At 62.6% G+C, this 20,962-nt stretch overlaps 1 protein-coding gene and 1 long non-coding RNA gene across 3 annotated transcripts; one reads left to right on the top strand and one right to left on the bottom strand.

The window, feature by feature from the left end:
• Positions 1-2,585: 2,585 nt before the first annotated feature.
• LOC131412729 (uncharacterized) lies at positions 2,586-19,575 on the bottom strand. Of its 2 annotated transcripts, none has more exons than XR_009221836.1 (3): positions 19,427-19,575; positions 3,483-3,552; positions 2,586-3,345 (listed from the first exon to the last, which is right to left on the bottom strand). It is a non-coding gene; the product is annotated as an uncharacterized LOC131412729 (long non-coding RNA). The 2 variants fall into 2 exon arrangements; XR_009221835.1 differs by lacking the exon at positions 19,427-19,575 and adding an exon at positions 10,925-11,962.
• On the top strand, positions 18,975-20,631 carry HES5 (hes family bHLH transcription factor 5). Its single transcript, XM_058552694.1, has 3 exons — positions 18,975-19,120; positions 19,205-19,370; positions 19,448-20,631. Exons 1-3 carry the CDS (start codon positions 19,067-19,069, stop codon positions 19,732-19,734), a joined length of 507 nt encoding a protein of 168 aa, XP_058408677.1. The 5' UTR covers positions 18,975-19,066; the 3' UTR covers positions 19,735-20,631.
• Positions 20,632-20,962: the final 331 nt, after the last annotated feature.

Below are 20,962 nucleotides of genomic sequence, written 5' to 3'. Positions count from 1 at the left end.
GGAGGGATCCTCGTGCCAACAGAATGTTCTATATTTTGACCACATCGGTGTTAATACCCCCGTATACCCTGCACTGTAGTTTTGTAAGACGTTACTAACGGGAGAAACTGGGTGAAGGGTACCTGGGATCTTTCTGTGTCATTTCTTACAATTCCCTGTGAATTGTCTCAAAATAAAAAGTTCAACAAAAAAAATCAAAAAGTCAAATGAGAGGCGCTCTGAATGGACGGTTTGCACTTCAGTCACATCTAAAGTTGTCCGACAAGAGCCGCAGCGCCCGGGCCTTCATGGACCCCTCGCTGTCGGCGGCCCGTCCCAGGCACACCGCCCCAGCCCCAGCCTCAGCCCCAAAACAGGAAACGCCCTGCTGACAGTCAAGGATGTGGGCCCCACAGGCCTAGCCTGCGCTTCCGCCTGCCTCGAAGAGATACAGTTTCTTTTTTAATGTAGACCGTAATCATGTTTTTCCCCTGACTTGTCATCATGAAGTAGAAAGGACTGCTCTACTTTGCCTTTCTCTTTGTTCAAACATGGTCGCTGGCTGTACTTTTACAAAGAAAACGTGGACCACATGAGGGTCAATGTTGGTGTGTGGCCCTGCCTGCCGAGATGCACCTTCCTCCTCACTCATTCGAGCAGCAGGATGGGGCAGCCCCGAGCCCCAACCCCCCCTGTGCATGGACATACTGCTGCCCACGCACCTGCTGGGGAGGCTGGGACACCTGGAGCTGGGCGCGGGGCTCGCTGTGGCAGAAGCTGCTCATCACTCAATAAACGTCCCCAGGCCTGCGGTCCTGTGTCCCGCAGAAGGTCCTCGGGCACAAGCGCTCAATCAGCCCCCAAATAAGACAGGTTGTCAGGGGACCCCAATACTGATGCTTAAATATATGACAGATGACACATCACCTCCCTGGAATCATCGACCAGCCATGCTGACCGACTGCCCAGTTGACCCAGAAAGCAGAGGGCCGTGACCACAGCCCCAGCCCCGCCCTGGGCAAAGACCCCGAGATAAGCCTGGGCCAGGAGGGCGTGGGCATCTGCCCCAGGCACGGGGTGGTCAACCACGGCTGAGGGTCTCTGCCCACCCCTGATAGGGAAGCTGGGAGAGCCCTACCCTGAGTCCAGGGCTTCTCGGGCCTCCGGGAAGGCATGCTCTGTTTAGCCCACATCTATTAAGCACCTACTGCACGCTGGGTTATGGGGCACAAGGGTGGCCATCGAGGCTGTCCCCTCCCACAGAGGAGAGACCTGCTGACAGATGGGGTCACTAGAACCCTGACAGAGGCGTGGAGTGGGAATCACCAAGGGGGATGCTCAGGACCCATGAGCTGGAGCCGCACCAGGCACAGAAGCAGCAGCAGCATTAACAAGGTGGCCACAGACTGGTGTGGTCACCGTCCCACCACTGACCCGTCCTCTCAACCTCTGTGCGAAGTCAGCCTACCACCTCGCAGAGGGGCCTTCCCAGACGGTAACTTCCGCCTGGGTCTCAGCATCCCACCCCTTTCCCGGAACCTGCTAGAAGACCTGCCCAGGCTGGGCATTCCCCAGTTGTCTGTCGTCAGCATGCCCCGCCCCCGAGGCTGGGGCGGGCTTGAACCCCAAGGGACCGTTCACCTCCCTTTGCCTCCGCTGGGGGGAGACCTAGAGCCCCTTCCCTTCCTCGGAGCTGCAGATCCTTGGGCCAGGCCTTCCTCATGGACAGGCTGCAAGATGCCAGGGGGCAGCAAACTCCAGACCCTGTGCTCTGCTCTTTCCGGGGAGGTGTCCGTCACCTCCACACCATACAGTCAAGGAGCTGGGTGGGTGGGGGTTTGGGGCTGCACTCCCTTCAAGATTGTCCACTCCACCCCACCCCCGCCCAGGCAAAATGCAGGGTGGTGCTCCCCTGTCGGTTCTGATCCAGTGAGGGACACTGGGCTGGGCCCAAGACGAAGTGACTTCTCAGCCTTGCCACCACTCTGGGAGAAGAAGCACTTACCCCAGGGAAAAAATAGGGGGAGAGATTTGGGGGACCAGGAGGAGATACGATGGGGGAGGCGCACTTCCTGCTCTGCTCACTGCAAGCTAGGTGGCCACGGCAGGGGCAGGGGTCAGCGCCCACTGCTGAGGGGCACCTGCCCACCCCCAGCTCCCTGTGTGTCCTTGGCATGGTCCCTGAGTCTGCAGGGGCCTCAGTTTGTTCATCCGTGAATGGGGACAATGATGCCCTCGCCTCCAGGATGTTGGGAACGTGACTTCAGAACCCACAGTGTAGACAGCTAGTACACTGCCTGGCCCCAGGGGACTCCAAGGTAATTGGGAGGTTCCCCCCAGGCGGCCGGAGGAAGGAAGGAGCTGTCTCTGACTCAGAGCATCCCTGAGGGTCTTCCCTGTCACTGGGGGCCGGGGGAGCGAGCTGGGCCTTGACCACATTTCAGGGGAGTGGCCAGCAGGGCAGGGGTCCAACCCAGGATGCCCTTGGCACAGTGCCCCACCCCAGGAGGCCCCGGATCCCTCCCCACACCCTGGGCAGGGGCCCTGAATCTCAGGGCGGCAGTCAGCCTTGGGGGAGGGGGCAGAGACCAGGCAGAGGCTGCAGTCCAACACCTTTATTCAAGCTCCATAGTGGTCCAGCTCTGAGGCATACGCTGTATGTACCCGCGCATATCTGCCATTGACCAATGGATACACCTGCATCCCAGGGGGATGCCACCACAGCCCCATACCCCACCTGGTGTCCGGCACCAGGCCATGCCCTTCAAATGCACAGCATTTCCCCCAGCATCCCCCCACTCCAGCTTTACCACAAAGCATCCAGTTCTTTCCCAACCTGAAAGAGGCAGAGGTCCAGCTGCAGGGCCTGGCTGGGATGACCAGGCAGACCTGATTCCCCAGAGGTGCTGCCCCAGCTCCCTCTGTCATGGACAATCTTGACCATTTACTGCCATTGTAACATACAAAACCTTGCCCCCAGGACCCCTCCTTCAAGGAGAAGACCAGGGGCACTGCCCTGCAGCTGAGAGCCCAGCCAGTTGGCAGGCTGGGCTGCTCAGCCTGGGCCCTGGCACCGGGCAGGAAATAGGAGGGGAAACAAAATTCCCTACTGCAGGAGGAGCCAGCCCCCGGCCTCTACTCTGGGTCCGAGGGGCCTGGCTAAGTCGCCACCTGTGGCCCTTGTGGACGAGGGCTACGGGCACGCTGCTCTCAGGCGGCGGCAGGGGTCTCTTCTGCAAGTCGTTGTTCAGCTCGGCCTGGGTCTGCATCCGCATTTGGTGCAGGGAGAGGACAGGAGGGCTTCTAGGAGGCAGCGCGCCACGGCTTCCCTGGAGTCCATCCGCCGCGCTTGCCGGGCTGCCGGAGCTGCGAAGAGTGAGCCGAGCCGGTGAGCGGGCTAGAGGAGCGGGTACCATCAGGGCGCCCACCCTGCCCTACTTCAGGTGACAACCCCGCCACCACTCCCCGCCACCACACCCCGCCAGGCCAGGCGCAGTGCTCACCGGGGATGTTGCCACCTCCGTCTCTACGATGTCACTTCTCCAGCTCCGAGCTGGGCTGGCGCCCCGCGAACTTCTCAAACAAGAGGCAGAGAGGCGGTGAGCAGCATCCGCCGGATCCTGCCTGGACCCCCGGGAGTGCCCTGCGCTGCCGCCGCACGGGACCCGAATTGATCGTTACTTTGGGGGTCGTCAGGGGGCTGCACCTGGAGCCAAGCCAGCGGGGCCAGACCGCACCGCGCGGAAGGTGCCGAAAGGCGGAGGCGAGCGGGGGTGGCGAGCAGCGGTGGCGGTGCCTTTATGTGGCGCGGGGCGGTGGGGCCGTGGGCGCGCGCGCTTTCCCACGCTTGGCAGCCAATCAGCGGCCAGGACTGGACAAAGCGCAGGACCCCCCCGGGACGCTGGGCTGGGAATAGTGACGCGCCCCCGCCCGTAGCAGGTGGGGGTGCGGGCGGGGGACACGTGGGAGCTAGCTGGGATTTGCCATGCCCCTGAGTCCTACCCTCAAACTCCCACAGAGCGGCCCCCAGTGGTCCAGCCATGCCCAGGATGCAGAGGCCAGGGGAAGCGGCCGTCCGTGAGGCTCAGTGTCCAGAGCAACTCCTTCCCTGACCCCACCTTCCTGTCCTCCAGGCACAGGACAGGCATCCCCAGCAGCCACCCTCTGGTCATGCCTGCTGTCCAGAGCCACGCTTGGTCCCTCCTCTGGGCCTCTCCAACTCCTCATACCTGACTAGTCTTCCCACCTGACAAGGCACTTGCCTGGCTGGAGCCCCTGCTGGGCCTGGCCATGGGTAGTGGGCGACAAAAGCAGCTGCAGGGGCAGCCCAAGATGTGGAAGAACATGGAGACACAACATCAGGGAAGGGGTGCTTACCACCAGGGTTGCAGAGGATCACTGCCCCTGGACTGGGCCAGGGCCGCTGCTCCCAGAAAACCCCACTCTCCTCCTTGCTTTCTGAAAGGCCAGGCTCCAGCCACCACCTCCTCCTGGAAGCCCCCCTGACCTTCTCCTCCCTCCCCCAGGCTGGTCCTCGTATTTATTATAAGGTCATCATCAGAGGCGATCTGGGCAGTTAATTCCAGGGAGCAGGACCCCTCCGCCCCCCGGCTTCCCCAGGAACTCAGGAGGCTCTTCCACTAGCCCAGGGAAGAGGCAGTCCTGTCCCCTCCTCTCCGATGAGGACGCTGAGGCCCAGAGAGGAGGCCGTGCCCAGCCCTCTGGCCCCCATATCCCCCTCCTGTCACCCACACTGTGTGGCAGGCAGGATGGGGTGGGGGTGGGTGACGGATGGAAGTAAATCCGGGGGTGAGCACAGCACGGGCCAGACTTGAGAGCAGGAAGTGCGGCAGCCACGGCGAGGCGCGGCCACGGAGTGTGGCGAGGGGAAGAGGAGGTAGGGCAGCCCCACAGCAGCGGCCATGCCCAGCACAGCAGCGGGAGTGTGAAGGGTCCCCAGAGAGGCCCTTCACCTGGGCACCCAGGGTGAGTGATGGGCCAGGAACCGTGCCAGCCTCAGGGAGAACGGGGGGGGGGGGAGCCAGCGGGAGGCTGGCCTGGGTGGCGGCACAGGACGGCTCCCAAGTCCCAGCCCTGGCGACCTCCCTGGCCCCTCGATGCTCAGCAGGCAGGCACCACCCCTGTGGACTCAGGTCCTGCTTGGGGGTGGCCAGGTAGGCTGTGGCTGCGCCTCTGCCCGCCCCGCCCGCCTCCAGGCCCTGAATGGCTGGGAGCCTTTTGTGGGAGAGCAGCTGGCAGCCGGCCCTTTATGTTGGGCTGTGGGAAAGTCCGAGGGCCAGCCTCTCACAGCCTCTCAAAAGCCGGGATTATCTCAGGGCCTGCAGGACACCCTCTCAAGGACGTCCCCCCTAGCAGGGGTGGGGGCGGGGGCCCCTCCACAGAGGTCCTGTCTGCCAAGCCCTAGCCCCAGAAGTCCCTCAGCCCCAGGGTCCCTGAGAGGAAAGACCCTCAGGCCCCCTGCTCCCTGCCCCCACCAGTCCAGCTGTCAGACTCAGAAGTGTCCCCCACACCAGAGGGGACTTTCAGGGAGGCCCCACCCCCCTCGTCCCTCTGGGGCTCTCCCTCCTGATTGTCCTGGCCCTCTGCAGGGTGGTCAGCAGAGGGGTTTGCTTGGGGCTGACAGCCCCTACCCCGCCACACTCATGTGGCTGCACACACAGCTGGGTCGATTCAAGGCAGGCCCAGGGCTAAGGTCAGACAGGGGTGCTCAGGGGGCCTGGATGGGAAAGGTGGTGCAGGGAACTACACACTTATGCAGCACCTACTGCATACAAGCTGAGCAAGACATAGGTCTCCCTGGACCTGCTCAGAATCCTGAGAGGGAGGCAGGACCACATCTACCCCACTAAGCAGGGGCAGACCCAGGCCGAGCGGCCTCTCTGAGGTCACACCATCCCAGTGCCCTTTGGCCCCAGAACCCCGACCTTTCTCTGCTCCATCAGCCAGCTCCCAGGCAGCCCAGAACGTGGGCAGGGATCACCCCACCAGGAAACAGAGTGAAGTGGGGTAGACAGAGGCAAAGGCCTGGCAGAGCCCGGGGCCGGGGACTCCGGATGGTCATGATGTGAATCCCAGCAGCTGTGTTCCCAGGCCCCTGAATGCTCTGCCTTTCTTCATGCCCTTCATCTCAGCACATGCCTGCAGTGGACTGTTATTAGCCCCATTTTACAGATGAAGAAACTGAGGCCCAGAGAGCCCAGCTGCTAAGTGGCGGCATCTGGATTTGAACCCTGAGCCCACAGCCCGACCCACCAGGCCACGCTGCCTCCAGAGGTTCTCAGGCGGCAGCACCGGGGAGCAGCACTCCGAAGGGGTGGGAGTGGGAGGCAGCGTGCCCCTTTAGTCTCCCCGTCACGCCTAGCACCTGTGCCAGCGCGCACAGGGGACACCCATGGGCTGTGGGAACGGGGAGGCACTGGCCTGGCCAGCTGTGCGGGCTTGCAGCATGTTGGTCAGGAGCTGCTGCCCCTTCCCGGGGCCTTCAAAGGCAGCCTGGGGGAGCCCCGCCCGCAGGGACGACTGCTCCCAGATGGCCTCTGGGCCGCAGCTCCGCACACAAAGCCAGGCGCCCGTACGAATGAGTTTGTCGCAGGGCACGCGCCTTTTGTGCAGGATGAATGTCCGTGGCAGGGGGCGGGTATGGGAAGCCACCCGGAGCGGGCCTCCCGCCCAAATTCCCCTCCAGGCCAGAGGCCAGCAAGGCTGCGGGGTGGCCGCCTGGAAAGAGCCCCACAGCCTCTGTGCCCACACCCCTGGGCCTTCCGGCGTGGCATCAGATTGACGGGGGTCCAGGGGCCAGTGAGCCCACCCAGGGTCCCTCCTCCCCCCATTCCACATACAGAGAAACAGAGGCCCGAGGCGGGCTGACAGGGGCTCTCCTCAATCTCCCCTAAGAGTAGGCTCCAGGGTGGTGGGATGGGGCCCAGAGCCCAGTGGGCAGGTGGTCGCCCGCTAGACCCCCTTGGTTCAGGCCAGGAGATATCTCATCCTAGGGGGTGGGGGCAGGAAACTGCAGATGAGGTCACTGCCAGACTTGGAGGGCAGCCAGAGTGGGAGGGCTGGGTTCCAGAGCCCTTGCCTCTGCTCAGGGCCCCCACCCCCTCCTCCCTGCACCCCGAGGCCAGACTCTGGGCAGGCTACCTGGCTCACAGCAGCCACTCCACGTGGGTAATGACTGCCCGGCTGGGGTGGGCGGCCTTGATCTTGCCTCCCCCCGTAAGCATATGGCTGGCCGGGTCCCAGGCTTGGCCTCCCTTGCCTTCATCTGTGAACTGGGGGATCATGTTCCCTGCACCACTGAGTGGGCCTGAGGACACCCCAGCCCAGGGGCTGTGGGGAGCATCAGGTGTGCCCTGGGCCATGGAGAGGGGGACTCCCTGCTGGCCAGTGCTGTGCTTCACTGAGGGGTTCCCACACTGGTCCCTGACAGCTGGCCCTGACTGCCAGTTATAATGGGGAGAGGGGTCCGCAGGAGGTGGGAGCCCCAGCGGGTACCTAGAGGGAATGTTGATGAAGTTCGTTGTTTGGAGTCAGGACAGGGGTCCCATGGGGGTTCAGGGAGGAGCTGCTGTGGGGTTGGGGTCCAAGGATCAGGCAGAAGTGACTGTGGGGGACATGGAGCCTGTGACCCCTCGGGCCCCCACCAATGCCTAGGAAGCAGAGCGTCCCAGTCAGGACAGTGCTTTTGGGGCTGGGGTTCTTCACTCCTTTCAGCCATCACGGGGGCAGGGGGAGACCCACGAAGCCAGCAGGGGAGGGGGGCTCAAACACTCCATGTCAGTGCAGTGGGGCAGAGAGAAAGGACTTCCAAACCCAGCGCCCAGAGCTGCTCAGGTCCCTCCACCCCCATTGGGCCCCCCCACCCCCACCCCCACCCCGGGTCTTGTGTTCTGTCTGCTTCTACATTTGTGTGAAAATTAGTTGCCGTCCACCAAAGTCCTTGGCCTCTGAGCTGCTGCTCTCCATATTTCCCACCTGCAAGAAAGTGTGGTGCCCCCACCTGCATGCTTGCTTTGGGAACCCCCGGTGACCTCATCAGGTGATGGAGGAGCTCCATAAAGAGCAGCCAGGCCCAGCCCCCAACGATCAGGTGGGAAATGGAGGCCAGGGAGGGCCACCCAGTCTCTCATCTCCAGCAGGTCCCCAGAGGCTAGAGGGCTGGGAGAGGAAGGGGTCGCACCAGCCAGTCTGGGGCCCCCATGAGTGAGTGGGGGCAGGTTGTGGGGAAGTGGACTTACCCAGGGAGGGGGAGCTGGCGTGCTTTTAGGACAAATAGGTCTTTCCCAGGTGCACAATAGCACACTTGCTCTGGGGGCACAGCCCCCCAGTGGGTGTGAAGGGGAGGGACCCCCAGGCCCTGGAGGAAACACAAGTGGGGATGGCCGGGTGCTGAGTGACCAGAGTAGAAACGGATCCAGGAACCTGCCCTGGTCCTTCCTGTGTGCGGTTCAGTCTGGCCTCAGCACCAATGGCAGCTTGGCCTTAGGTACAAACTGGGCCTCGTTTGCTTGTCTGTACCACGGGCATGAGGACGCTCAGGCTCGGCAAGGCGGCCACTCCTGAGTGGGGCTCCCATGCCAGCCCCCAAAACGAGCAGGGTGGGTGGGGCAAGCCCCTGGGTTGTGATCAGGACAGCAATGCACGCAGGCAACAGGGTGGAGGTCCCAGCCCGCGCTGGTGGCAGGTGCCGTTCCAGGCTGCGGGGGGACAAATCTTTTCTGGGAAGAGCCCCACAGTCAGCATTTTAGGATTTGGGGCCATCTCTGTCCCACCTACTCAACTCCACCTCCTATCAGGAAAGCAGCCCTCCTCAATAGCACAGGAAGGCACCTGGCTGCCTTCCCATAAAATTGTGTTTATGGATGCTGAAATTTTAATTCCATCTCATTTTCACACGTCACAAAATATTTTTCTTCTTCGGATGTTTTTTCAACGATTTAAAAATGTAAAAACCATTCTTGGGAAGGCACAACAACGTGGAGGGGCTCACCCCTGTTCTAAGCACCTGACATTAACGCATTTGATCCCCCAAAACCTAGTAGGTGAGCACTACCATCGTCGCGGTTTTACGGATAAGGAAACTGAGGCACAGGTAGGGTTAAGTGCCCTGCCCTAGGTCACTCAGGTTAAGTGCCCTCCCTACCCAGTGGGGAGACACCCTGGGGGGGGGTCTGCTGGGAGTTCTCCCGCCCCCACCCCAGCGCCCTCCCGAGTGAGCACAGACCCTCGGATGCGGGGGCGGCAAGGGCTGTGGGTTCGTGCTGGCCAGCGGTTCCCACGCTGCCGCGGCTGTGGAAGCGTGCCTGGGCCCGGGGCATTAGTGCCGGCTCTGCCTCTGAATGAATGAGGGCGGCCACGGGGGGGCGAGGGGGGCAACTCCCAAAAGACCATCTGGCTCCGCGTTATAATAGAGCAAAAAGGGCTTGTCTGCTTTTCAGAGGTTGGGAACAAGCCGCTCTCTGACACCGCAGGGTTTAACCAGCTTGGGATGGTGACCTGGCCCTGCCCCGGCCCCCCTCCTCTGGGGTGCGCTTTCCCACCGCCCACCTCTGCCTGCCCGGGTGGCCACCGCCCTAGCCCCACTCTACACTGGGCAAACTGAGGGCCCAGGAGGTTGGGGGCTGGTGGAGCCTGGTCTGTGCCAGTGCTGCTCGGGGTCTGGAGTATGGCCCATATGGGAACGTGAGGCCTGGTGTGGTCCGCAAAGCTGAGGTCCCCAAGTCTGCCCTGGGGACTTGGGGGGCTGTAGTCTATGGGTGACCCCCAATGGAGGGCAGGAGCCCCCCAGATTGATGGGCACCCCGCCCATTCCCACAAACCAGGTCCCAGGGTGGAGCCTGGCCTTGATCAGATGAGAGAAGGGGAGCAGAGGCCTGAATCATGGCCCCCTCTCCAGGTGGGGAAATGGTCTTGTCCCAGGTGTCTGTGAGTAAGAGGTGAGGCTGGAAGTCAGAGCTGGGTAGCCGTCCAAGGGTAGCTTCTGAGGAAGGGTCCAAGCCCCCCTGAGTCACAGAGTCTGACCGAGTCAGCAGGTTTGTGACCTGACCCTTAGTGGGCCAGACTCCAGCCCAGCGGGCCTCTGAACTAGACATCTGTGGCCCCAGCCTGGCCCTGCCTCATGGGCACTCACACACAACCCTTCCTAAGCATCCCTTCCCAGCTCAGAGCCCCCCATGGCTCCCCATTGTGGAAGGAGTGGTTGGTACATGGACGGGGGTGCATGGAGGGCCCTGTCCCCTAACTTGGTGGCCTTGACTCAGTGCACTGGTCATATTTTGGGTGAGAATTACAGGCAGGGCCGGACAGTCAGCTCCAGCAATGGGAGCTCCTCCTGGGTAGGGGCCAAGCCAGCCAAGCGGGGGTGGACATTATTCTCTTCTCAGCAACACCCCAGTCCCCCTTTAGTCACCCCAATCACCTCCAGCAACCTGCAGCCAGTCTCTCCATTGGGTGATCTTGGCAGAAAAAGCCCATCTTACACAAGTAAACCGAGGCACAGGAAGGACCAGCATGTGTTCAACAGAAAGCCAAGGGCAGAGCCCACCCTCCAGCGCCTGCCCTCCAGGACCCCCCATGGTGAACGTGCTCAGGAAGGAATCTCCAAGGGTCGAGCTGACCCCAGCCCCACGCCCCCACCCTGCTCCCCAGCTGTGCACCCAGCTCTGGGCCCCAGCTCCGCTCCCCCGCTCTGCACCCAGCTCTGGACCCCAGCCCCACTCCCCAGCTCTGCACCCGGCTCCGGGCCGCAGCCCCACTCCCCAGCTCTGCACCTAGCTCCGGGCCGCAGCCCCACTCCCCAGCTGCCCCAGTGCACCACTAAAATGCCACAGGGAGACCGTCTGCAGGGAGGACGGTCTGTATCTACACAGATGGGAGCAGGGCAGATCCCAGAAACTGTGGGAGCTGGCTGCAGAGTTTGACTGACCTTGGGAACGGCATCTCCATCCCACCCAGCCAAGCAGAGTGAGGCGACACCGTGTGCGTTGTTTGCCGCCTCGGCGGTGCCCCTGGAAATTAGAGGCAGGTCTGAAGTCACCCGCTTTGGAGGGAAGCAGAGGCTCCAGGGAGGTGGGATCAGCAGGCCTCCGGGTTCCTTGCCTGGAGAACTCAGAGCTGGGGGAGCTGCCGCAAGACAGAAGCTGAGAGGTGACCCCCAGGGGCAGGCTGGGCAGGTGGATCTGGGGCCTTAGGGTACAGGAGAAGAAACCGAGGCAGGAGCTAACAGGGGTGGGTAGAAGGGAGGAGTGTGCAGGGGGCAAAGCTGCCCCACTCCTGACTCACCTCTCAAGCCTCCACATCCTCTGACCTTGGAGGGGGGGAGCTGGAGGGCCCCCCAGCTGTCTGGCTAACTTTGTGGCCTTGGACCAGTCCCCTCCACTTTTGAAGCCTCATTTTCCTCATCTGAGCTATGGGCCTGATGGTAACCATCCTTAACCCCCAGAGTCGCTGTGCAGATACGAAGCCCCTCCCCTGGGTCTCTGGCGCAGTAGGTGGTCAGGATGTGCCAGCTTTCCTGGAGCACAGTGTGAACTGGGGGCAACCCCAGCCTCCGGGGTGGATGGGTGTCCCACCTTGGATGATAAGATGCCCCATCCCCAGCCACCTCACCCGTCACCCCCTGACAGAGGAGGTAACTCCAGATCAGGGGTGTGTAGACAGGATGGCAGATCCCTCCCCCAGTCACCCCCTGCAGCCTGCATTCCGTCCTGGGGCTTGGGCATCCCAAGGGACTAAGGGGGGGTCTGCCTCCAGGAACACACGCCAGTAGCAGCTCAGACCCGGCTGAGAAGCTGTTTGTGGAACCCCAGCCGCCCTGGGGAGAGGGCTGGGCCCGCCTCTCTGCAGCCTGGCCTCCGTTGTGGGGCAGGAGAAGGCATCTGGCTCTGGTGCTGCCACTGGCCTCTGTATGCCTTTCCTCCAGCCCTCGGGTTCCTTGCTCTGTGTAAGCAGCCCCCCATCGCTGGACTCCAGACACCCCAAGCCCCCCTCCTGGGTCCAGCATACCCCTGGGGAGGTGGGGCTGGCCCTGAGCACTGAGGGCCCTGCAGAGAGGAGGGCCCCTCCCCAGCCCACCCTGAACCCCCAGGCCCCTTCCTGGCTCTGCTGCTGACTGACCGACCAGCCATGTAACCCTGGGCCGAGGTGGTGGAGGGCAGCGGCCGTGGGCCTGTGGGCGACTGCTTCACCCCTCAGCACCTCGGTTTCCTCACCTGCGAAATGCAGGTGAGCGTTCCTGCCTCTGAGCACTGCTGGAGGCCTAGATGAGCCACGGTGTGGCACTGGGCAGAATACTGACCCCCAGACAGCGCAGGAGAGGGGCTGCTGATAGGGTCTTTCCCCCACACTCACCCCGGAGCCCAGGAAAGGTGGCACAGAGCAGTGCTCAGCCCAACTCGGGCGTTCTCCAGTGGGCGCCTCTCAGGGCCAGGCAGCTGGGCGGAGCGGGGAGGACTGACCTAGCTGAGGACACCTGAGGCACGTCCACACTGATCTGCTAGGGAAGGGGCTGGGTTTGGGGGCCAGGGGACCAGTGCCAGGCCTTTTATTTCCAGAGCCTGGGGCACACACATGGGCACACACGCAAGAGAGCCTCTTCCAGCCAGACTCGGAGACTTCTGCTCCCACCTTCAGCTCACCCCAAGCCCCATCTCACCATTCTCTTTACCTGGATGAAGCTTCCTGGAATCCCTCACCTGGAACACACCCACTTTCCCTTCAAGGCCCTCCTCAGGCCTCATCTCCTCCAGGAAGCCCTCCCTTGGCACCCCTGCCTTTCTCTTTATGCCCCCAACTCCAGGGTTCTTCTGAAAACATCAGTGCCTCAAGCCCTCCCCAAGATGCTGGCACGCTCCCTGGGGGCCCCTGCAGGAGCCCTTTTAGAAATTACACAAGTAGTGGATGATCATCCCAAAAAATCTGGAAAATACAGAAATAAGAAAAACTAATCAAATTCATGCCCCCAAATCTGTTGGCATTTGGAGGTCTCCCTCCACCTGTCTGCCAGTGTCAGGGGGGTGTCCTGTCTTGATGTAACTCCATGGTAGTCTGGAGCTACACCCCCCAAGTCATCTCTGGCAATGTAAGGGTCTCCCAGCCCCTATTTCAGCCCTCTTCCAGCCCCCCTCGACCCCCACCCCAGGGCAGGGGCCAGGCCTCAGGCCTCTCCCAGCCCAGGTGTGTCCAGGCGTCTGCCACCCCAAGGAGGGGAAGCACCCGCAGTGGGGACGGGGAAGGCGCAAGAGCCCCGTCTCTGTATCTGGTGCTTTGGTCTGGTCTGGGCGCGGGGAGAGGGGGGTGCGTGCAGGGAGCTAAGGCCAAAGCGGGGCTGAGGGGTGGAGGAGCCGAGGTTTTCTCCTGGCCTCGCGGTGCCCCCCCACCCCCACTGAGTGGGGCCGCGCAGCCGGCGGTTCCCACAGTCCGCGCTCTCGGCCTCCGCGGGACAAAAGCAGCGCGCGTGCCTCGCGGGCCGCCTTGGAGCCGCGCCGCCCTTTGTCCGTGCTCCCGGGCCACCCGCCATCTGGAGCGCATCTCGGCCAATCGATGCGCCCGCTCCCCGCCACCGCCGCCGCCGCCGGGGGTTCGTCCCTCCGCCCCCTCCAAGGTGCCCCCAGCCCTCTCGGGGACGCAGACCACAAGGCGTCCCCGGGTTCCCATCTCCGCAGCACGCTCCGCTCACAGGAGCGCCCGCGGCTCTGCGCGCCCCTTCCCCTCCCACTATCCCACCTCCCTCGGGCCGCTCAGGAAGGAGAAAAGGCCGGCTCCGCAGGTTCAAGTCCCAGCTCCGACCCTCACGCTCTCCGTCCCTCACCAACCTCTCCGTGCCCGGCTGCTCTCGGTCCGGGGGCTCTCGTGGCTGGGGGAGGAAGAGTAATAAATACCTGCTACTTCAGGGCGTTGTCGTCAAGTCTACACTGGTAAATACACTAAAGCACTCAGCCCTGCCTAGAGTGGAGTAAATGCTCAGAAATGTTAACTCATCATCGTCATGTCAGCCGTGGAGAGTACACACGACCTCCCGCAAGTCATTCAAGCTCTGGGACCCTCTGGTTGCTCACCTGTAAAGCCTGGACAGGGACACTCCGCTTCAGGGCTGTTCTAAGTCAGAGTGCTCCTTCCCTGCTTGGTACTTAGCAGATGCTCAAAAACTGGGGCTCTTACCACGCCCCCCCCTCCCCCGCTCCAGCTCCTGCCTGGAACCCCAAGGAGATACTCCAACCCCCTCCTAATCCCCAGGCAGACTCAGCAGCCACTAGACGCCCACTGCCCTCCAGGCAGCTAGACCACCCTCAGTGCCCCCAGGGGTCCTGGCTGGCTGGGGGTGGATTCCCTGAGTGGCACCAAGCCCACTTGTCCCTGCACACCCCGGGAAACAGCCGGGGCGCCTCCTTGCAGCCCTGGGTCTCTCTCGGAGGCCACAGCAGCTGGACTGGCTGGTGACGGAGGCATGGCCTGGGGCTCTGCCGGCAGCCACTGGAGGGCAGGAGGGGACACGGGGCTGCGTTTGGATGGGCCCAGGGCGAGGGCCACGGCACAGAACAACTCCAGGGGGCGCCACTCTGTGCCGTGCACAGCCTGGGGTCCATGTGGTGACCCTGGACATGGGGGAGGCACTGTGGGCTGTCCCTGGCCCTCCTTTTCCACAAGGCCAGCCTGGCTGCTGACTCTTCCCAGCCTGCCTGCTCCCCATACCCCATGCAGAAACCCTTTTGGGACTAGGAACACCTAGGTGGGGGGCAGCCTGGTGCTTCATGGCATCTTGTGAGCATCGCAATCTTGCTCCAGGGAATCTCATTCCAGGGGCAGAGGCAGGATGGGTGTGGCCCTCCAGACCAGTCCTGCCTGCAGGGCACAGGGAGGTCCCAGAGCCAATGGCAGTTAGAAGCTGCGGTTGCCTGGCGTGGGGGTGAGGCAGGAGGGAGTCTGTGGCTCTTCTCCAAGAACTCCTCCTTTTTCTTGTTAATTGTGGTCAAATACACATAACCTAAAATTTACTATCTTAACCATCCTTAAGTGTATAATTCAGTGGCATTAAGTACATTCACATTGTTGTCCAACCATCACCACCATCCATCTCCATAACTCTCCATCTTCCCAAACCAAAACTCTGTCCCCTTGAACACTCACTCCCCATCCCCTCCCCCAGCCCCTGGCACCCACCGTTCTACTTTCTGTCTCTGTGGATTTGACTCCTCTGGGGGCCTCATACAAGTGGAATCACACAGTATTTGTCATTCTGTGACTGGCCTAGTTCACTCAACACAACGTCCTCAAGGTCCATCCATGTTGTAGCGTGTGTCAGAATTTCCTTCCTTTTTAAGGATGAAAAATATTCCATTGTATGGAGGGACCACATTTTGTTTATCCTTCATCTGACGATGGACATTTGGGTTGTTTCCACCTTTTGGCTCTTGTGAATGACGCTGCTGTGAGCATGAGTGTGCAAGCATCTCTCTGAGACCTTGCTTTCAGTTCTTTTGGTTACGTACCCAGAAGTGGGATTGCTGGGTCACATGGTAATTCTATTTTTAATTTTTGAGGAACCTGCATATTGTCTTCCACAGCAGCTGCACCATTTGCATTCCCAACAAGGCGGCCTCCTCTGGCAGCAGGGAGCAAGGCCCCTGGAGCCGCCCTCACCCCCCATGGTGCCCTTGGCTTTACAGTCAGCATGGGAGGAGGTGGTGTTGGGAGTGTGGGTTATTCAGAATGGGTTATGGTCCCAAAGTCTTGAATTCTAGCATAATCATGCCCAACTAGCAGGTTTTGCCTGGAGCCCGCCACGTCCACAGCAAGGCACCTCACCTGAATGGCTGTTTCTAGGGGGACCTCTTCAATTCCAGACACCTCACCCCACCCCAACTAGCCACCCCTCAGACTGACTGAGCTCTCCACGGTGGGGAGCTGCAGAAACTCTCCCTCCTCCTTAAAGGGCCCAGCTGCTGGGGGCAGCCAAGGTGGAGGATCAGACCCCGCTACATTTCAGGCCATCAGCCCCCACCTTCCCCTCCCCACTTCACAACCCCCTCCCCTAGGCCACGAGAGCCACTCACCTCCGATGGTGTGAGCTAGGAGCCCAGTGACTTTCCCACACTTTGGCCCCATTCACAGTGTTAAACGGCCCACAAAGGCCAGGCGTGTGCCTCGGAGGCAGCCCGAGCTGCCATCTGGCCCACACTCGGGGAGGGAGCGAGCCTTTCATCTGGCCTGCCTGGGATTTAACACCATTCATTTCATATTTCCCACAACTGAACACTGGATCAAAGCTGCTCCAGGCCCTGGGGGGGGGGGACAGCGAGGCGGGAGGGAAGGGGCAGCCCCCACAGCCCACCCGCCACCCTCACCTCCTCGGGCAGGCCACCCTGGCCCACTGCCGGTGGGCAGGCAATTGGGGTGGGATGGGGGCTGAACCACGTCTCCCGGCACGTGTCTCATTTGGGCCGAGAGCTGGCTTCAGGGAGGGGGCCAGGGCAGGAGACAAGCCCCAGCCAACTGCACCCTCAAAACCTGGGGGGGGCCGGCCCTGGGTGCTGCCCTCACAGCCCTGGGGGCCCCACTGCCAGCTGCCAGGCGGTCAGGGCATGCGTGGGCTGGAGCCTGACCAGCTGGTAGAGGCTGTGGCCAGGGCCAGGGTGGGCTTGGCGCTTGTCCCTTGTCCCTGCATTCTCCCAGCCCTTGACTAAGCAGCTCCTCGGTGCTGGAACCCCAGCTGGCAGGGTATGAGCTATGAGGACACAGGTGACTAAGTCATCCCGCCCTCCCCACCCCAGCCCACCTCCCGGGAGCCCATTAGCAGGCATGCTGGCCACCCAACACGAGCCCCACTTTGGCTGCAAAAATGCTCCTCTGAGCATCACCGGCTCCCACCTGCAGCCTGTGGGATCTGCCAGCCCACATTGACAGTACCAGCTACTGTCGGTGTCCAGGAGCAGTGGAGCAAAGGGGTGAGCTCCTGGCCTCTGCACACCCATCCCCAGCTTGCCCATGTGCCCTCTGCCCTTTTGCATCAAACAAGGGCCAGATACCTGTGGTAAGGTCCCATCTGCTCAGAGAGGAGCCCCAGCTCACGGTGAGGCTGCCCCAGCCCTCAGTGTCACTGCCTCCCACAGCCAGTCTGGGGCCCGTGTCCCCTTCAAGAGAGATGGGTGCAGGAGTGGGGGTGGGGCAGGAGGAGCAGGTACCAGAGGGTGAAACGAGCTGCCTTCCCTCCCAGCCAAAGTCACCTGAAGTTCCACCTGGGAGCGCCCCAGCCGAACCCATCCCAACGGGTGACCAGCTGGCCAGCAGGGCCCTCCTGTGCTGGCTCCAAGCCAAGCCTGCCCTAGCTGTCCTGACACCATCCTGCCTGCTTCCTGGATGGGTCCTCACCTGGTAACCAAAGGCTCCTTGTGCTGGGGGCTTCTGGAGCAGGTCCACCAAACAGGCCACTCACAGCTGTGCATCACTGCCAAGACCCTGAGGAGAGGGTCTGACTGGACCCTTGTTATGGCTCTGCAATTCCCAGCCATGCTCAGACGGCTGCTGTCCGGGGAACCGTGCCCCTGGATGCAAACTCTGGCTGAATGCCCTGATGCCAGCCACTGACTCCCTGCGCAGAGGCCCTGCCTTCCCCTGGCACCCAGCTGGGTCCTGCCCAGCCCCTAGGAGGCAGCTTCTGCCCCACTCCCTCCGTCAGTCCCTACAGGATGCCTGGATTCCTGGCTGCAGATAATCAGAGAAAGGTGACAGTTCTGAGCAGAAAGGGGCTCCCAGCAGGCCCTCCCCTAAGGGCCCAGTGTGAGGCTGATGGTCCCAGAGCAGCCGCTGGCCCTCAGCTGGGCTAGCCAGACACCAGTGTGTCCCTAAGGGCCAGTGTGAGCCGGCACAGCATTTTTGAGGGCTCCAGGGCTACCCTGCCCTGATCCTCATGTCTGCCACCCAGCATCGCCCCCCCCCCCGACAAAATGCTCGAAGAAAGCAAACCCTACAAGTGCCCAACAGGCTGTGCAGGGGGCGGCATGTGCTCGTGCCCCCCCGCACACCCCCGTCTGCATCACACATGAGCAGTGACCACACGTCTGCATCAGGCATGCCTGGAGCCAAGGGCCATGGCTGGACCCCCAGCCAGATGGGGTGGGGTGGGGTGAGGCCCTGAGGGACACCTGCTGGTTCAAAGCACCCCAGATGCTACTGCCTGGTAAGCTGCTCCCCAGAGGATGGGGCACAGTGGCTCCTAGGGGGATTGCCTAGGTGGCAGCCTCCATGCTGGGCATTTCACGTACTCTGGCTCTCTGATGCTACCCAAGCCCCAGTCAGGTGACATGGCAGCCCATTTTCTAGCTCTGGAGAAGTCACATCTCCCAGCTGAGAGCCTGGGGACTTGCCACACAGGCCAGTAGTTCTGATTCTAAGAGCGTGGGCCCTTCTTCCACCTTCTACCTGTGCATAGGGAGATGGAGGCGCCTGTTCAGAAGTGTGGCCTTCTCTGTTCCCCTTCCCCAGAGGACAGCAGGTCCCTGTCAGGGAGGGTGCCCATCACCCTGGAAGCCATTGCCCCGCTTCATTCTAAAGCGGTTCTCTTATGTGCGCTTGTGGCCTCCGCCAGCCAGCAGCGGGGAGTCGCTGGGGAGGCGGGAGCAGAGGGGAGAGAAAGGGGGAGGGAAGGGGCGCTGCTCCTTCCTGTCCCCCCCCCGTCCGCCTCCCCCCTCCACCCCCCCGCCCCCGCGGCCTGGGAAAAGACAGCATATTGAGGCGCGGGGCTCCCAGCATCAGGCCCCGGGATGCTAATGAGGGCGAGCGCGTTCCCACAGCCCGGACATTGTGCCGCGCGGCCCACCTGCTCCTCGGGGAGCGCCCATTGTGCCCGCGCCAATTCACAGGCAATTTAGCGTGCGCTAATGGGCCGGCGCCTTTGTGCGGCCCGCGCGCCATTGGCCGCCGAGTGTGGGAACGGCCGCGGAGCCCGGACCCCAGGCGCCAACCCGCCGCCCGCGCCTATATAGGGACCGGGGCCTGCCGGCCGGGACGCGCCTAGCCCGCCTGTCCGCTCCCTGCCTCCCTCCTCGCCGACTCGCCTCTCTCTGCGCCGGGCATGGCCCCCAGCACCGTGGCCGTGGAGCTGCTCAGCCCCAAAGAGAAAAACCGAGTAAGTGCGCAGCCGGCCCGCCTGGCGCGCGGTCCCCGCGGCCCCTGCGCCCTCGAGGCCCTCCTGACGCCCCTCCTCCCGCAGCTGCGGAAGCCCGTGGTGGAGAAGATGCGCCGCGACCGCATCAACAGCAGCATCGAGCAGCTGAAGCTGCTGCTGGAGCAGGAGTTCGCGCGGCACCAGCCCAACTCCAAGCTGGAGAAGGCCGACATCCTGGAGATGGCCGTCAGCTACCTGAAGCACAGCAAAGGTGAGACCAGCCCCCGCCCTGGCCTGCGCCCCAGCCCGGCCCCTGCCCCCGCTCACCGCCGCTCCGTCTCCCCGCAGCCTTCGCCGCCGCCGCCGGCCCCAAGAGCCTGCACCAGGACTACAGCGAGGGCTACTCGTGGTGCCTGCAGGAGGCGGTGCAGTTCCTCACGCTGCACGCGGCCAGCGACACGCAGAGGAAGCTGCTCTACCACTTCCAGCGGCCCCCCGCCGCGCCCGGCGCGCCCACCAAGGAGCCCAAGGCGCCCGGAGCCGCGCCCGCGCCCGCGCCCACCCCAACCAAGCCCGCCGCTGCCGCCGCCGCAGCCGCGCGCCAGCCGGCCTGCAGCCTCTGGCGGCCCTGGTGACCCGGCGGGACCTGCAGGTGGCGCCCCAACGACCAGAGGGCCAGCCCGTTCCTCTGGCGCGTAGGGAAGGGCCTTCCCATCCGTCTGTCCCGCCCGGGGCTTGGACTGCTCCTTCTCAGGAAGGCCATTCTACAGGCTGGCTGGCCAGCAGGAGGGTCGTTCTCAGAGAATGTGCGTGCAGAGTCCTTGTCATTTAGGACAATTGGGGCCCATCTCTTGCCAAGTGTCTGACCCCATGGGGTCGTTCTGTGTTTGCATTTCAGCAAATGGCTTCTGGGAAGTCCCGGCTGCTGGTCCAGGGTTCTATGATATTTGTAGACGCAGGGGCTCAGCGCTCTGGCGTGTAGACGATGTTCTTCGTGGCCTGTTGCTGCTGGGCCAGAGGGCCTGGCAGGTGGGCCGTGCCGTGGGCACATTTGCCTTTTGTGAAGGCGGAACTCACGGCGTATCCTCATGGGAAAGAGGGTCAGCCTGTAGTGGGCGGAAGGACCACGCAGAGCCAAGGCGAAAGGCCCCTGGCTGTGTCTGGTTGTTGGGTTGGGGCTCACAGTGGGCTGTCTGGGGAGGGTGGGGGTCTCCGCGGTGATCCTTAAAGGATTCCTCTGTGTGGGCGGGTGCACATGGGCCTGACTTTGTACTCAGAATTTGAACTCTCGGTCATGTGGGAGCCCATGGGGCTGCTCTGCAGACTTCTAATAAAATCGGACTATTCAGCCCTCTGTGGTCAGTCTTTCGTGTCTCACACATGTCAGCCACCAAAGCGGCGGTCTGCAGGGCTGAAGAGGAGTGGGCACTGTCATGGTACACAACCACGAGTGGGAGGTGTCCATGCCAGTGACACAGGAAGAAGGACGGGGTCCTGGCTGAGGGCAGAGGAGGCAGGGGAGAAGGAGGGAAGCAGGGTAGTGGAGTGAGAGGCAGGGGAGAGGCAGGCTGGAAGGAGAGCCGGCGTTGTAGAACACATCAGCTAGCCCCTGTGTGCAGTAGGAAAAGATATGGTGGGAAACCTGAGCTTCTGCCCCAGGCCTCTCACTAGCTCTCTGCAGGTGGGGGTGGGGGCAAAGTGATGGCTCCAGGGTCTTCCAGCTCGGTCCAGCCGAGAGGGACCCAAAGGCTGCCACCTGCAGCGGGGCTCTTGATGCAGCAAAAGGGGTTCAGCTGGGCCAAACACACCGAAGATGTCTGCTCCCACCCTGGTCCTCCCCACACGGCCGGCAGCTCCTGTCCC

Source organism: Diceros bicornis, chromosome 13 (assembly GCF_020826845.1).
Source record: "Diceros bicornis minor isolate mBicDic1 chromosome 13, mDicBic1.mat.cur, whole genome shotgun sequence".
NCBI lineage: Eukaryota > Metazoa > Chordata > Mammalia > Perissodactyla > Rhinocerotidae > Diceros > Diceros bicornis.
Note: the sequence above shows the minus strand (reverse complement) of the source record. Positions and strands in the feature narration are given on the sequence as shown.